The 15,820-nt window shown below is 34.9% G+C and overlaps 2 protein-coding genes across 2 annotated transcripts; one reads left to right on the top strand and one right to left on the bottom strand.

Moving 5' to 3' along the window:
- The first annotated feature begins 1,937 nt into the window (after positions 1-1,937).
- LOC7472530 (mitogen-activated protein kinase homolog NTF4) lies at positions 1,938-6,990 on the top strand. Its single transcript, XM_024589189.2, has 6 exons — positions 1,938-2,331; positions 2,641-2,770; positions 3,457-3,594; positions 4,142-4,474; positions 4,902-5,082; positions 6,604-6,990. The coding sequence occupies exons 1-6, from the start codon at positions 2,090-2,092 to the stop codon at positions 6,777-6,779; spliced, it is 1,200 nt and encodes a 399-aa protein (XP_024444957.1). The 5' UTR covers positions 1,938-2,089; the 3' UTR covers positions 6,780-6,990.
- A 244-nt stretch (positions 6,991-7,234) lies between these two features.
- On the bottom strand, positions 7,235-11,297 carry LOC18109425 (uncharacterized). The gene is made up of 5 exons (XM_006387644.3): positions 11,002-11,297; positions 9,924-10,025; positions 9,637-9,778; positions 9,516-9,562; positions 7,235-7,737 (listed from the first exon to the last, which is right to left on the bottom strand). Exons 1-5 carry the CDS (start codon positions 11,086-11,088, stop codon positions 7,522-7,524), a joined length of 594 nt encoding a protein of 197 aa, XP_006387706.1. The 5' UTR covers positions 11,089-11,297; the 3' UTR covers positions 7,235-7,521.
- Positions 11,298-15,820: the final 4,523 nt, after the last annotated feature.

Below are 15,820 nucleotides of genomic sequence, written 5' to 3'. Positions count from 1 at the left end.
GTTGAAAAAAATTTCATGAAGAAAATCTATACACGAAAATGCAAATATAGCCATAAAAGCACAGGCATTCATCTCTTACACAGACCTAGCCACAGTAGTGTTGTTATGCAAATATACATGTAACAATTGTAAGTTTTTTTCCCAGCTAAGTTAAGTCTTTCAAACACATTATTTGAAAGACTTGGTAGAAAATGATGGGCCAAAGCTTTTTTAAAAAAAGTTGTTTGGGCTCGACTGGTCGTCAGGGCCAAGCCCAGCTAACCAGCTCAGGCAACCAAACTTGTTAGTTGCATTGGGCCATGCATAGGTGACCAGCCTTGCTTGTCGCCCATTTAGGCAATCAATAAGGTCACCTATTTGGACGACCAAATGATCGCCCTTTTTAGGCGACTAGTGTGGTCACCTTTTTTTTTGGGCAACTAGGCCCATAAGTCATCGGACTTATGACAAACTCACTTTCCTCTCTTTCTTCAAATTTTTTTTTCTCTCTTTTTTTTAACAAATAAAGCTACATGGAACACACCTCTATTTATTATTTTGTGAATTATCTAACAATTTTATGTGTAACATACACTTTTTTTATCTCGCACACACAAGATTATTGCATGACAAGCATCGTATTTTATCACCAATAGTTACCTTTCTACTACACCACTAGCCATATGAAAAGCCAATAAAAATAAATACTCTCTGGCACACCAACTTTTCCTCCAATCATATACTAGGTACATAACCCGTGGTAGCTTGCACCAACAGATAAGCCACCTTGATTGGCCAAAAACAGGATTTCCTTCTCTATGAAGAAATTTTAAGTCAGGTAAATTTATACATCTAGTCTCACTGAACAAAGACCAACTTTGGACATAGCTAGAAAAAGGCTAAACCCAAATATTCATGCGACTTACTTTTACTTTTCTTCTACTATACATCATTTTCTTCCCCATCACAAATACTAATTTAAGTATCAGAGAGTCACTCATTAGAAACTTATTTTTTCAGGAGCTCCCAGCTCACATGCCTAAAATTCATAACAGACCATGAAAAGACCAACATTTTCTTTGTGAAATGTTTCAAGACTTCACCAGCATTAATATTTTCCTCTTCAGATTGTCTTCAATTAGAACTTGAAAAAACTTATTCTACGAATTTATTTGGTTAACCTAAGCGTTATATGTAAGCATATACAAGTTACATCATCCACAAAATTATGTTAATTTTTTCTAGAGATATTTTTCAAAAAATATAATCTATGAAGTAAATCGGATTTCACAAATCTAACAATCATAATTTGGAAATTTTTCATTAAATTTAGCATTATATTGGAAATATTTTTATCAAAATTAACATTAGATGGTAAGTTCATTTGCTTTCTATGTTCCCACTTAAGCTCGGGATAAAAACAAGTAGAATAAGAAATTTTTCTTGTTCATATGATCTAATTCATTTTTTACGAGGAAAAAAATTAGCACCAACCAAGAAAATATCAAAAATATTATCAAAATTATTGTTATGATCTAATAAGCATGTTAAAGTTGAACCGAGTTAATTTTTTTAAACTTAATAGATCCGATTAAAATTCAAGTAAAATTTAGATTGATATTAAAAAATAATAACAATGTTGTTTTGAATCAATATATATAATTCAATCTGTATTCACTTATCGCACTTATAATCTAAATCTTAAAGGTTTGACATGCATGAAAAAAACGCTATAAAATACACTCATATGTTAAATGATCGAATAGATAACTTAGTTTTGATTTATTTTCATTTTAAGACAACACCAAAATAGAAAGGAAAAAAAAAGGAAAAAGGAAAGTAAAAGAAATCTAGTTGCCACGTGTAGATTTTCTGTTAGCCAAGACAACAACATTAAAAATAACAGAAAAACAAAAGCAAGGACAAGGACAACATTAACAGCAACAAAAAATTTAATAAATAAATAAATAGAGCACACAGCACAGATTTCCATTTTCTTTCTGTCTAAATTTTTTTTTCATAACAATAAAAAATACTTTCATTAGATCTGTTTTTTATTTTGACTGTAACAAAAACCCAAAAGACAGGTACTTTCAGCAAAATTCCAGGCATGGAAGGTGGAAGTCAGGCGGATACAGAGATGGCTGATGCCCCACAGCAGCAGCAGCTGCAGCAACAGCCACCATTTATGGGAGGAGGAGGAGGAGGAGGAGGGATGGAGAATATACCGGCAACGTTGAGTCATGGAGGGAGGTTTATACAATATAATATATTTGGAAATATATTTGAAGTTACTGCTAAGTATAAACCTCCTATTATGCCTATTGGTAAAGGGGCTTATGGCATCGTCTGGTAACTATCTTTCTCTTGGAAGAAAACCCACTTTGTTTCTTCATTTATATTTTTGTTTGGTTTTAGAGTTGAAATCCACTTTTTTTGTTTATAAAAGTCGTGTTTTTTTGGAGTGTTTGAGGGAAAGTTTGACTCTTTATGCAAAAATTGTGTTTGTGATGAACTTAGGGTTTTTAGTTTTTGTTTATGGATAAATTGGAGCTGTTGTTTGTTTAAGGGTTGATTCTGTGTGTGGGAGAAGGGGGGTTTAAGGGAATGAATTGGAGCTTTTATTGATTTTGTGTTGTTGTTTGTTTGCTTATTTGTTAGTTCGGCTTTGAATTCTGAGACGACTGAGCATGTGGCAATAAAGAAGATAGCAAATGCGTTTGATAATAAGATTGATGCGAAGAGGACACTTCGTGAGATCAAGTTGCTTCGCCACATGGATCATGAAAACGTCAGTGAGTAATTGATTAATTTTATTGCTATTCGTTCTGTTTCGTGTCAATGTGTTGTAGTTTCAGGGTTTTTGATGAAATGATGAGAGTGGGAATTTGGTAAATACGGTGACCCATCAATAAAAGTATCCAAATGGGGATGATTCAATTATATTGCATTTGGTAGATATGAAGCAAGAGTGGATATGATTAGTCTGGATGGCATTTAGACAGTAGAAATTCCATTTCGAATGGGAGGATGTTGAATGAAAGTTACCATGATTGTTGAATCACAATTAGTCATAGCCGGTAGCTCGTTCATGGCATTCTTCTTTCTTTCTTTTTTTCCTTTTTTAACTTTCCCATCTCAATGATACTCCAATGACAATGCACGACTAGATATTCTTAACCAGGTTATTGAAATTGAAGTTAAGACCATGACTCAGGTTGAAGCTGGTAACGATTTTCTTAAGCAATTAACATAGATGTAATTTAAAACAATCTGAGTTAGCGTCATTTGACCATTGGTTACTCTAAGACAAAGGGTTTTAAACTATCTCCATCCTTTCTGTATAACATTTACCTTGAATAAAAATCCTTGCTCGTTACTTGAATTTGAAAAAAAAATAACTAAAAAGCGAAAATTTCATGGGAGAAACAAGTTGATGCTGTGAATATTCTGACATCCGTTGTATTTGTCATGCAGGTTGTGGCAATCAGGGATATAATTCCTCCACCCCAAAGGGTGCCATTTAATGATGTTTACATTGCATATGAGCTGATGGACACTGACCTGCATCAGATCATTCGCTCCAATCAAGTATTATCAGAAGAGCACTGTCAGGTTAGTATTAAATATTTACTTTGTTTAGAGATAAGAACTGGAAGCAAACAACCCAAAGCTCTGCACTAGTTATTTGAAATTTTCTCATCTTATTGGTCTTAATATGGCTCCCTTTGGGTCCTCCATATGGCTGATTGAGAGCCCATTGTGCATTTTTCTTTCACTCAATACACTTTTTCAAAATAAATGTTTTCTGTGGTCAACATGGACTTTTCATATTCTTTGGCATTTTGTTAATATGAGAGCTGACCTGAGTTTTGGGATGTCTAGCAAGCGTTGAATTTTCCTTGAGCCTTGAATGATAAATGCCGAGAACAATAACTTGTTTGCTGGTTAGTTTGCTGTCAAACATAATTTGGCAAGCTCAACTGAAAACTACTTTCTGCTTCTTACTTTGATAACATCCATATTTTTGGCTCTGTATTTTAATCTTTGTTCAATTTTTTTCTTTCATCAAACTAAGTCGAAGAGCTATTTCAATTTTTACTTATTCAAACTAAGTTGAAGAGCTGCGAACCAAACATTCTTCTATTTTTGTTCTCTGCAGTATTTCCTGTATCAGATACTCCGTGGATTGAAATATATACATTCTGCAAACGTCCTGCATAGAGATTTAAAACCTAGCAATCTCCTCCTGAATGCTAATTGTGACTTGAAGATATGTGATTTTGGTCTGGCTCGTGTTACCTCAGAAACTGATTTCATGACAGAATATGTTGTTACAAGATGGTATCGAGCACCAGAGCTGCTCTTGAACTCCTCAGATTACACTACAGCTATTGATGTATGGTCTGTGGGTTGTATATTCATGGAGTTGATGGATCGAAAGCCCCTATTTCCTGGCAGAGATCATGTGCATCAGCTTCGTTTGCTTATGGAGGTAAATTAATTGTTAAATTTCTGTTGGTATTTTCCTATCCGCTGAAAAAGTTTTTGGATCACATCTGAATTGAGTTTATTGATAATCCTTCAAATCTCTTACCTTTTATCCTTTTTTGGAAACAATGGGGGCATTCTTTTTTCATTTTTTGTCGCATTCATGAAAAGAATTTGCAGTGCAAACCAAATGTAATCTTGACCTGAAATTAAGTTATTTCGGCTGCATTTCTTAGACAGACAACTTATTGTGTCCTTTGGTTATATCTTTTCAGTTCTTAAAAATTATATGCTATTAAAAATTTAGTCAAATGTGTGCAGCTACTAGTATTGCATGTCTTCAAATAGGCATATGGATATGTTGTATCAAAGTGTCCTCTTCTGAGCACAAACTTTTTCAATTTATGATTAATCATTTCTAATCCTTGCAGCTGATTGGCACCCCATCAGAGGCTGAGTTGGAGTTTTTGAATGAAAACGCAAAGAGATACATTCGACAACTCCAACTTCATCGTCGTCAGTCATTCCTTGAAAAGTTTCCAACTGTCCACCCAGCAGCTATTGATCTTGTTGAAAAGATGTTAACTTTTGATCCCAGACAGAGGATTACTGGTGAGTTTGTTTCCTTGACCTTCAGAGTGTAAACGCAATTTGAATTACTTGTTTTCATTGTCTTTTCTCTTACATGCTCTGGCGTAAATGCTTCACATTGCTTAGTTGCTATGTTTTCTATTATGAGATTGGAAATGGGATCATGCGGTGCTTTGATTGTTTAGACACTGACTGCTTATTTAGCAATTAATGGTCATGTGTGACTTTGAGAATTAAAATCCCTAGTTTTACATTTTATCCTTTGCTTCGTTTTAATTATAAGTATCGAGAAATACAGTCCTGCATCCACTACACACTAGGTAATTTAAGTTTTCTTTGTTTTGACTATCAAACTCATTGATACATGGTATTCAATGGAACTCCAGCCTGCAATGGTTTCGGTACCAATTGGTGAAGCCTCCCTCCCCCTGCACCTTTGTTGCTCTTCATCCATTGTTCATCTCAGTTAGATAAGTGACAGATCAAAGCTATTGAGTCGTGTAAATGGGTGTAGGACTTGGAGGTGGGGAGGAGAAAACATCATTGCACTATTATCTGTCAAAAACTGTGAATATTAAATTTATGTGCATTACTGTGCTGCATTTGTGAGAGCAGAGATCATTTATGTGGCATGCAATTAAATTGGAAGCAGAAAATATTTATCGAACCTCAAATTGCTGTACAGTTTTTGTTTTCATTGCCGATTTCAAGTCCTGTCTAGGAAAGGAATACCAATTGCGTCGACTTACCTTTTGTTTTCTATCATGGTCGACTTACCTTTTGTTTTCTATCATGGTCCACTATGCAATGCAAGTCCAAGTCTTCTGTGCAGCTTTCAACTCACGCTGTGCTTAAGTGAAACATACAAGCTTAAGTGAACAAAGCCCACCGTTTATTCCAACTCACAAGAAAAGAAAAAAATAAACTGTGGTTAAATGAAACATATAACAGTAGTCCCATGATCTTAAGGTTAAGTGAACAAGAGATACATTTCTTATCATGTGAATAAGAGATTCTTCTGATGATGAGGTATATATGCAATAATCTAGATATGACTTGGATTGATCATCCATACTAACCTGAACTTGCCCCTAATTTAAACTTGACTTTAATAGAAGGGTCTGGCTAGCGGGTGCACTAGGGCACCTGTAATGAGATTCGTTCTTAATAGTTAATGCTATTTATGTATTGTATTAACTAGAGAATATCTAGTTATATCTAAGCAAATATCTTGTTTATGGTTGTTGAATCAAAGATTCATTGACTGATAATTCATGTGTAGATAATGATAGCAGAAGAAAAATTAAAGATGTTTAATTATAATAACATATAACCATCAATAACTACCATCTTAACGAGTGCTGTAAACACAGCTGTTAGCTTTTCCCTTGACAGAATATCCAACATGATGTGATAAATATGTAGAGCCTGACATTTGTTACATGTTCTGTTTCACTATTTTGATATCCTGCATATTATTTCTCCAATTCCTCGTAAAATTGTTCACTCTAGATAATCTTTATTCCTCGTAATTTGTTTCAGTTGAGGATGCACTTGCTCATCCATACCTAACTTCGCTTCACGACATCAGTGACGAACCAGTCTGCATGACCCCATTCAGCTTTGACTTTGAGCAGCATGCACTGACTGAAGAACAGATGAAGGAGCTTATTTATCGGGAAGCTCTTGCATTCAACCCCGAATACCAGAACCAGTGACAATGAGTCGACCAGCGTGGCTTCTTTGATTTATATGTTTACCGGTGATTGCTTTCTTGGTGTAAATATGTTCCATCCAAAACCGGGTGGTTCCTGAACTGAAATATTTATTTTGGACAGAATTCAGGGGAACAAAACAATTGAAATGGTGTTTGTATCGGCGTCAATGTAGTGTTCTTTCTATTGAATTGAGCCAACGTTTTTCCGTTCAGCAACTTCCAAATATGAAATATGCGTCAGTGGTGAGTGTGCAAGCTTCAAATCATCCCTCTTATCTTACGATTCCTGGATGATGCCCTATGGCGGCCTCTGCATGGTGCTATCATTCACTTGCCTGGTATATTTTCTGGTCAAACTCATGTGAAATGCATTAGTCCAAACATATAAAGGAAAAATAAGAGCCACGGTAAAATAAACTAGAGTTCTTTGCTTATTTGAACTACCAGCAGGAAAAATTATAGCATAAACTCAATTTCTTGGTTCAGATTTATTGCGTCGCTGCTCCAACTAATATGATACAGCTCACATACTTGCCAAATAGTGTACCATAATATTCTGAAAAAACGATGGAACTGATATTTTTAAGCGAAAATTTGGAATCAAACTAATAACATCACAAGCTCAGTGACATGCAAAGGAAGGTGCAATTGGATACATATTTGCTCAGCAAATTTCTGGAAAAAATTGCAAGAAAGAACCAAGGCTATTATTGATATCCTCTTATAATAAGAGACATCTGCCATTAGTTCTTCAAGCTTCCAAAAAATCTAGAAAGTGGCACAGGTCCACCAGCCTCTTCATCATCACTACTGGAGTGTTTGGGTCTTGACTTGTGCTTCTTTTCCTTTGTTTTTCTAGACTTGGACTTTGATCTTTTCAATTCTCTCTCGTCTTCACTACTTGAAGAATCCGAAGATGAACTGGAGGAGCTAGAATCATCAGATCTCCGCCTGGAATGCTGCAAGGTAATGCAAGATCAGGATTTGTTTCGGTTTTATATTCCAAAGGAATGAGGTATTCATAGCAATGGAGATGGAAATAAAAAGGATGGTGATTATCAATCGAGAAGACTATATAGGAGACACTTGATAAATGAGCAATGCAAGTTTGTGATTACCCCACCTTTAGCATAGATTTTAAAACTTCAATATTGCACTTGGTCTCATTCAAGAGGCATTGTATTTTGTATAGTCGTGAACCCACAGCTTTCAAATGCATTCACATGAAATTTAAAACAGCAATTCTCAAAGATTCTAAAACATATTAATGGAGGCTTATGCATACAGAATAGAAACGAGGTATAATCCAAAACAACTACAGAAGAAACTATGGGCCTGTTCGGAAATAAAAAAAGGTTTTCCATTTTCTATCTCCAATTTTCTACTCCTTTCAGATTTTCATTCTCCTTCAGAAAATTAGTTTTACAAATTAGAAAATCAGAAAACATGTTCAAACTAGTTGCTTTTTATCTTTAACCATAAGGACTAAATTGCATGGAATTGCAACTTTAAGGACCAAACTATAACTAGTTCTTTTTGGAGAAATCTAGGTGAACTTGAACCTTTTTGGAACCCAAATTTACCCTTCATTTTCATCAATTTTTCATACAATCAAATGAATAAGACATACATTTCTAAGAACCCAGCATATCTAATGCCAAAAAACTTTAAAGAACAAAAAAACAAAAGAAAATTGAATCTTAAACAGAAGAAAACAGGGACAAAATGGGTTACGAACCAAGATCTACAAAGTGGACATCAAATAGCATCAGAATCTCAAGATCACATGTAAGAGCTCCTGGAAACCAACCTAAAATCTATCCCAGATAACCCACTTGAAAAACAAACCATCTTAAGAGCTTCAAAAGATGAGCCATTTCAGTATTTCTTTCACTAGCTTCACTATCACAAAGGGTATTTTCCAATAAAAGCCGTTAATGTTGCTTGCATCAACAACCCAAAATGCTCACTTTATTTCTGCAAATCTATCAAGAGTAACTGTTACTTTAAGAATTACCTGTGGAAACCCGTGTTTTCATTTGGAGAACACAAGACATAAGATGGTGTATAACTCCCCTACAGAAAACACCCTGTGAAACCACAAAATACCAAGAGTTTGTCCCCCCAAGTTCTCTAACCCTTGCCCCCTAACTTCTCTTCAAGTAATATGCCTTTTTCTTTTCAACCAAATTGATATCGCCCCTTGGGCAAGTTCTTATGGAATACAATTGTAAAGGATTTGAGTTCAGACAGAAGCAAAGGCACAATTTCCAGATTAATTTATCAAAAGCCTCCTATGGCAGGACCATGACAATTTCTTAGTGGCCTTTTTTCACTGGTTAAAAGAACAAGCACAGACAAACAGGAGCTAAGCTCTCTTGCAACTTCCTTTGAAATGAGATAGCTTCATATTGCTACTTCTTTCCATGTAAAGAACATTCAAAATCCCTTAATGATAATTAATCTGCCATGAGTCATTTTACCTAGACCAGATAAAATGAAGCTATCTACTCTGGTCATCAAAGCACGAGGACCAACTATTTTTTCACAAGGATATTCTTCATGGTATCTTTAGTTTCATTAAGAAAAACTAGCCAAAAGAAGTTGCGTGGATTTCCTTGTCAATAAGAAAACATTGGTATCATCAAATTTAGCACTGTAGTTCTGAGTGACAGAAAATTTAATATTGTAGACAATGCAATTCAATTAAAAGTAAGCTATTAGAAAATTCAGGCACCTTTCTTTTTTTACTTCTGCGTTTCTTTAAATCCCTGTCCTTTCTATCTGCAAGAGCACATCTCAAATTCAGATGTGCAAAAGAGGATGGTTACACAAAGACAAGATATCCATATACATACCCTTTTTATGACTAGATTTGCTACCAGAGTGATTCCGGCCATGAGCAAGTTTGTGTGCCCTTTCAGCATCCAATTGAGCTCGGTACTCCCGCATCATTCTGTCCTTATCTGCTTCTAGCTCCCCGTTTCTCATTTCATCCTCCTAGTACATCAAATGCAGAACAAAAATTCAGCATTCATATAGAATCTAGAAATATCAAATCGTTATACAAACAAATATGTGCACAACTAATAGTTGCACAAACAGCAAGACAGTTATGAAAGAAAGTAGCATATCCACAGATTACCTTCTGCTTTTTCTTGAACTCTTCCCAGGTTACTGTGTGAGATTTATTAAGGCTGGCCAAACGAGCAGCATGCCACTCTGGTGAATGAAAAGAACCATCCACCTGCGACTCGCCTCATCAGAAATGTTCCATGAAAATAAAAATAATAAAAATGAAGCATTCAAAATACAAAAACTAAACTTAACTTTACATCTATATCTCTATATTTCTTTACAAACACAATTACAGAACAAAAGGAGAAGTATTTTGCACTTAATACTATAAGCATTCATGCTGCAAAAGATACAAAAGAAAAAAAAATGCTTAGTTGTGCTGTCATGTCTCAGTTGTTCTTTTTTCTTCAACATATAAGCGTATTCCAACAGTTATAGCCAATGTCTATTGTCTAATGAAATCAAAGTCTAATGATCATCTTTGAATAAGTCTTAAAACAATGAAACCAAAGAAATTCATTGATACAGCAATAAAACAGTGGCAAAGATAAAAGATTTTACAATAAGAAGGAAACAAAAATGATTATGAAGCACTTGGAACCACTGTTCAACATGCAAAGGGCAACGTGTATAGCATTGCATCAAAGCAGCTCAACTATACAGCAGCAGCAAGATAAGCATCCATCACCGTCAAACACCATTCCAGGTAAAATGGCGAAAACACACTTTTAACCTTAACAACCCACAAAGAGGATAAAACAGTTAAAGGAGCCCACCATTTGTGTTGACCACATAAATTCACGACCAAATCAAAACCCAAAAGGAACATACAACAAATAAATTAACCTAGAAGCTTAGAAAACTCAGATTATTAGCTGCCCCAAAGCATCCAACTTTTCGGTAGCATCTTACTAATTTCAATAACTATGTTCTCAAATCCATACCAAAAATTCAACAATAGAAACAATACTGTCAATCCATTGGCAAAAAAGATTCAATAAACAATAAACATAGAACCACAAACATTAAGCCAAAGCAACAAAAATCAATACAAAGAAGAAAAACATAAAACTAGAAGAAAAAGGGTAATAAAAGAGTGGAAATTGAACATGAGAATTTAAAGAACAGTATGAAAAGGTACAAACCATCCCATCTTCGATCTCTTCAGGACCAGCAGAGCTGGAGCCAAGCCTGGATCTTTGCATAGCTTTGTAAGCTTGATTTTTGCCCATTTTGAGAAATCTGAGAGAAACCCAGAAGAGAAAACAAGGGGAATTGCAGGAAAGTTTGAATTTTTTAGAAATATCGTGACCCGGAAAGAGAATCAAGAGAAATTTTGGAGAGAGATTTGATTAGGGTATTATTAACGGTCCAAAAACCATGAGGGAGAGAGAGAAAGAGAATGTGAAGGTGATTATGTTGAAGTTAAAAGATGGCTGTGTAGGCGTTGTCTTTATCAAGGCCCTAAATTATTTAAAGAGTTGTTGCTGCAATAAATAGGAAAACATCCAAGTTATTATTTTTTAAAATATATTAAAATTTATTTTTAATATTAATACATTAAAATAATTTTAAAACATAAAAGTAAATTAAAGTAATATTGTTAACAATAAATTTGGGTAATTTATCATAAAATTATAATTAATATTTTTCATAAATTGTTTGAAGGTTTAAGAATTTATTAAATAATATTTTTTTAACGTTGACTCTAAAATTTAAATTTAAAAATCAAGAAAGATAATAATTCTTTTGTTATCATGAGATAATCTATTAAAATTATAGAACTATTAACACAATATAATTAGAAAAACAAAAAAAAAAAAGAGTAAATTCACCATTACAGGATTCATTCAAGTCTCTAGCTTGAACCCTCCTTGTTCATCCAACCCTCTCCCTCTCCAGAGTGGGATGACATCTGCTGGCTCCCTTTCTTCATCCTCCCGCCCTCTCCCGAGTGGAATGATGAAAATCTTGATCTTCATATTTCTTAGACGTCTATTTTCCCTGATGATGGCGATGATTAAAACTAACTAGATCAAATAATATGTATATTTTCTCCAATGATGATTAAAATTAAGTATTTGATATTTTTGTCAAATTAAAATATATATAATGTGTTTGTCTGTTAGCCCTAGATTTTCTTAATGCTTTTGTGTGTGTGTGTGTTGCTGTAAATTATTCTTTGCATGCTTAATTATGGGCTTCCGTTGCATGTGTGTGGATAGATTGGGACTTTTATCCTAACATAATAAAGATTCTACTTCCTGAAGAATAACTCATTATAATCTAGTCTAAGCTAGTTAATACAAATCAGAACTCAGGGCTCAACTCAGGAACCTAAAGCTGGCTAGTTGAGTTGCTGACTTTAGGAGTGATTCTGCCGCATAGAATGCCTCTTATTTCTTGACTTCTCTTATCATCTTTCTTGTAGGATTGTTCCTCTTTCTTCCAGTCGAATTCCTGCTGGAAAACTCCTTCTTGTTAGGATATTGTCATTTGTGGCAATACCCCACCACCAAGCAAGTAGAAGCATCATTAGTGTCACATTTGGTGGCATGGTTTAAGGCTTTATTGGCCCTTCCATGTTGACAAATGTGCTGGAAGGGCTCACCATGTTTGCCTATAAAAGAGGCATGTTTTTAAGAGCAAAGAGAGAGTGTAAAGAAGAGAACGTGAGAGAACAAGAGAGAAAGTGAGGGGCTGTCAAGGGCAGTAGCCCTGCTGCCTTGTGCAGCAGTGTAAGAGCAATGGGAGTAGAGTTTGAGTGAAGTGATCCTCCTCCTTCATGTGTGTTTTAATCCTTTCTTTATCTGACTCTAATAATATTGACTTCTCCCGTGGATGTAGGCGGTTTTGCCGAACCACGTTAAATATTGTGTCAGTGTGCTTAGCCTCCAATGAGCAACTATCGATACACCACCGGTCCGCGCATGGGGAGTCGGAATCCCCAACACCTCTGGTTACCGACTTATAGGTGCTGGAAAACTCAAACCCACCAGCACTCTTCTGCTGACTCTGCTGGAAATTCTGTCGTGCTTGCTGATGTTTCTGCTTCCCTGACTTTGCTGGAAATGTTTGCTGCTGCCTTTTGCTTCTTCCATCCTGGTTCTCATCAGAACATGAAATTTGCAGCAACCAAACCATGTCTGCTAAACAAAACCTCGGGTCAGAAACTTGAAGGCTAAATCAACGACAACATCCGAAACTGTCTGGCAAAAACCAAATATGTATCATGTCCAGTCAAGAGTCAACAGAGAGGTGTTTTTCTTGGACAGGAAATTTATTATAGTGTCTGGATCTTGCTCAAAATGAAGTATGTTACATAATTAATTTATAAAAAGTGAAAAAGAAATGAGCGAATCAGAGAAGTTAGATTTGCAAGGCACTTGAAAACTGGGAAAAACAGCAACTGGCTTGTCTTCCTTGGCTAGCTATGGTGATCCTAGGGAAGTAGTGCTTGGGTGTCAAGTTGGTATCGTTCACATTAAGTTATTGAGTGTGTTAGATTTTATTGAAAAGCCTAGAATTTCCTGGCTTGGGAAGCGATTCTAACATCCCCTCACGCGAAGCATGGAGTTGGAGCGAAAATTATGACAAGGAAAGGATCAGACACTGATAGCATGTTAGATGTCTATTGAAAAGTTTAGAGTGGCCTAGCTCTACGGAGCCCGTAAAGACTAGAAACAAGTAGTTAAAGAGGGTTTAAAAGGCATGAATAGGTTTTTTTTGGTATTGGGGTAGTTTTTGTAGTTATAATTTGAAAAAAATTATTTTATAAAAAACACTTTTGATTGAGGTTGGTTTGGTATTTATATATATTTGATTAAAACTGTGGTTGAAATTAAAGTTAAACAAAAAGTAATTTAATGTATTTGGTTAAGAATACTTTTCAAATTGAGGTTATAAAATAACTAAAAAAGATATAAATTAATATTAATGATTTTTAATTTAAATATTGTAGATTTAACTACTGTTACTATATCGTGAAATAAATAATATTTTGTATAAAATATTTTTTATTGTTTCATTAAACTATCTACAATTCCATCACGTACGAAATTCATCCGACAAAGACTACAGTTTCCATGGTTTTTTGAGCGTGCAACAAAATCAGGTAAAATATCATCATGAACAAAATTGGGATTACGATCAAATTCTGCAAATGCTACATCATCATGCGATCTCCTTTTAATTTATGTATTGTCATTGAATAATGTTAAACACTAATTTTTCAAATAAAACACAATTAAAAATAAAATAAAAATTAGATTTTTTTACTGTTCACCTTTGTGTGCATAGTAAATTAATTCACTCTGCACTGTTCACTTCACAAAGTGAACGGTACAGAGTGAAAATTTACTCTGCACGGACGGGAAAAAGCAGCTTCAAGCTGTTTTCCGATGCCCTGCGTTTTAAACGCAAATTATGCTGAGATTCATAAACAGTAAATCATATTTTTTTTTAGTTATCAAACATTTATTTTTTATAATTTATTTTAAAAACAGAAACAACCACGTAAATAATCACTTTCTGAAAGGCCTAACTTCTTCTTTTAAGACCAAAAACACCAAAACTAATACCCTCGAAGGCCATAGCAAACTTCTTCTTTTAAGATGCCTTTTGAGAAGAGTTAAGCTTTTTGGGCTTGGCTCTTTAATCCTTCTTTGGACTAAACACATCTTCTCTTTGGGCTTTTATTTCTAATCCTATTGAGCTTCCTGGAGCGCTTCTCAATAAATTCTAAAGGGTGATGCAAGCAATTGCAAATTTCTCCTTCTACTCGTCGTTTAGCTTGTTTGTCTCAATGTTATTGTTTCTTAGTATCGTTGTTTCTGCCACTGGGTTCATCTTTGAGTTTAAAAAACCACATCATTTTAGTGAAAAAAAATTGGATGGACCATCCAATCCATATTCAAGTAAGGTTGATAATGAGTGCCTGGGCATGATGCCTAGGAACATATTAATGAATACCTTCCAGCATTGATTATCATGGATGATTGGGGTTGGATTTTATTAAAGAAAAAGGAAACAGGTTTCTTAAAATTTAAAACAATACATCTGCATAAAAGCAGCAAATGGCACGGCGAAGGTTGAAACATGCAGCAACCAAATCATAAATCTTAAACAAAACCTCAGATCAGAAAAGAAGTAAGCCAAAAGGAACACTTGCGGAGTTCAAGATCAACGACAGCTGCCGAAACCACCTGGCTGGCTCGGAGGAAGATAGACTAGTTGATTTAGCAGCTCGATTTCGTGCTCATGTACTCTCTCGAGGGCTTCAGAGAGGCAGCTGTTTACTGGACTTTCAAATATCCTGATCCCTTATCGTTACAATGAACTGAAGCATCAACTTTTATGTATCTGCCTCCTAGTGGATAGAAAAGGGTTAGTGTTTATTCGGGAAATGATTTTTGCAACTGCATGCTTCTTTCTTCATTAATGTCAACATGGCCATGTTCTTGATCAGCTTCGGCTGGGTAGAAGAAGATACGGGGCACATAAAATGATGGAGCAAGTTGTTCTGAGAATGATAATGATATTGGTGATTTTTGAAGGTGGAGTGGCCTTGGAGATGATGGAGCTATCAGTTTTCTAGACAGGATTTCCACCTCCATTCTAAAAGAATTCGGAAATTGATAAGAGTCAAAAAGATAGAAAGGGCTTGCTTTACAAGGCAGAAGGTTAGCTCGAACTTGCTATGGTTGAATGCTAAACTGGATTAAGTGAGCTTTCGTGTCTCTCTTTTGATTTTCTTTCTGTATTTGTATAAGGTGAAAAGAAAAAATAATAATTTCTAATGAATACTCATTAATTAAAAGGGAAAAAAAAAGCTTGAAAATCAATCTCCTTATGATAAAAATCAAGAATTTAATATTGTTCAAGGTGGATATGTGTTAGAAAAGCTTGGCAACAAGCTCTCAACATATTTTATGGCAACAGGATGGCTTACTTTTTTCTATAAAA

Source organism: Populus trichocarpa, chromosome 17 (assembly GCF_000002775.5).
Source record: "Populus trichocarpa isolate Nisqually-1 chromosome 17, P.trichocarpa_v4.1, whole genome shotgun sequence".
Lineage (NCBI taxonomy): Eukaryota > Viridiplantae > Streptophyta > Magnoliopsida > Malpighiales > Salicaceae > Populus > Populus trichocarpa.
This window is presented reverse-complemented; position numbering and strand designations above follow the sequence as displayed.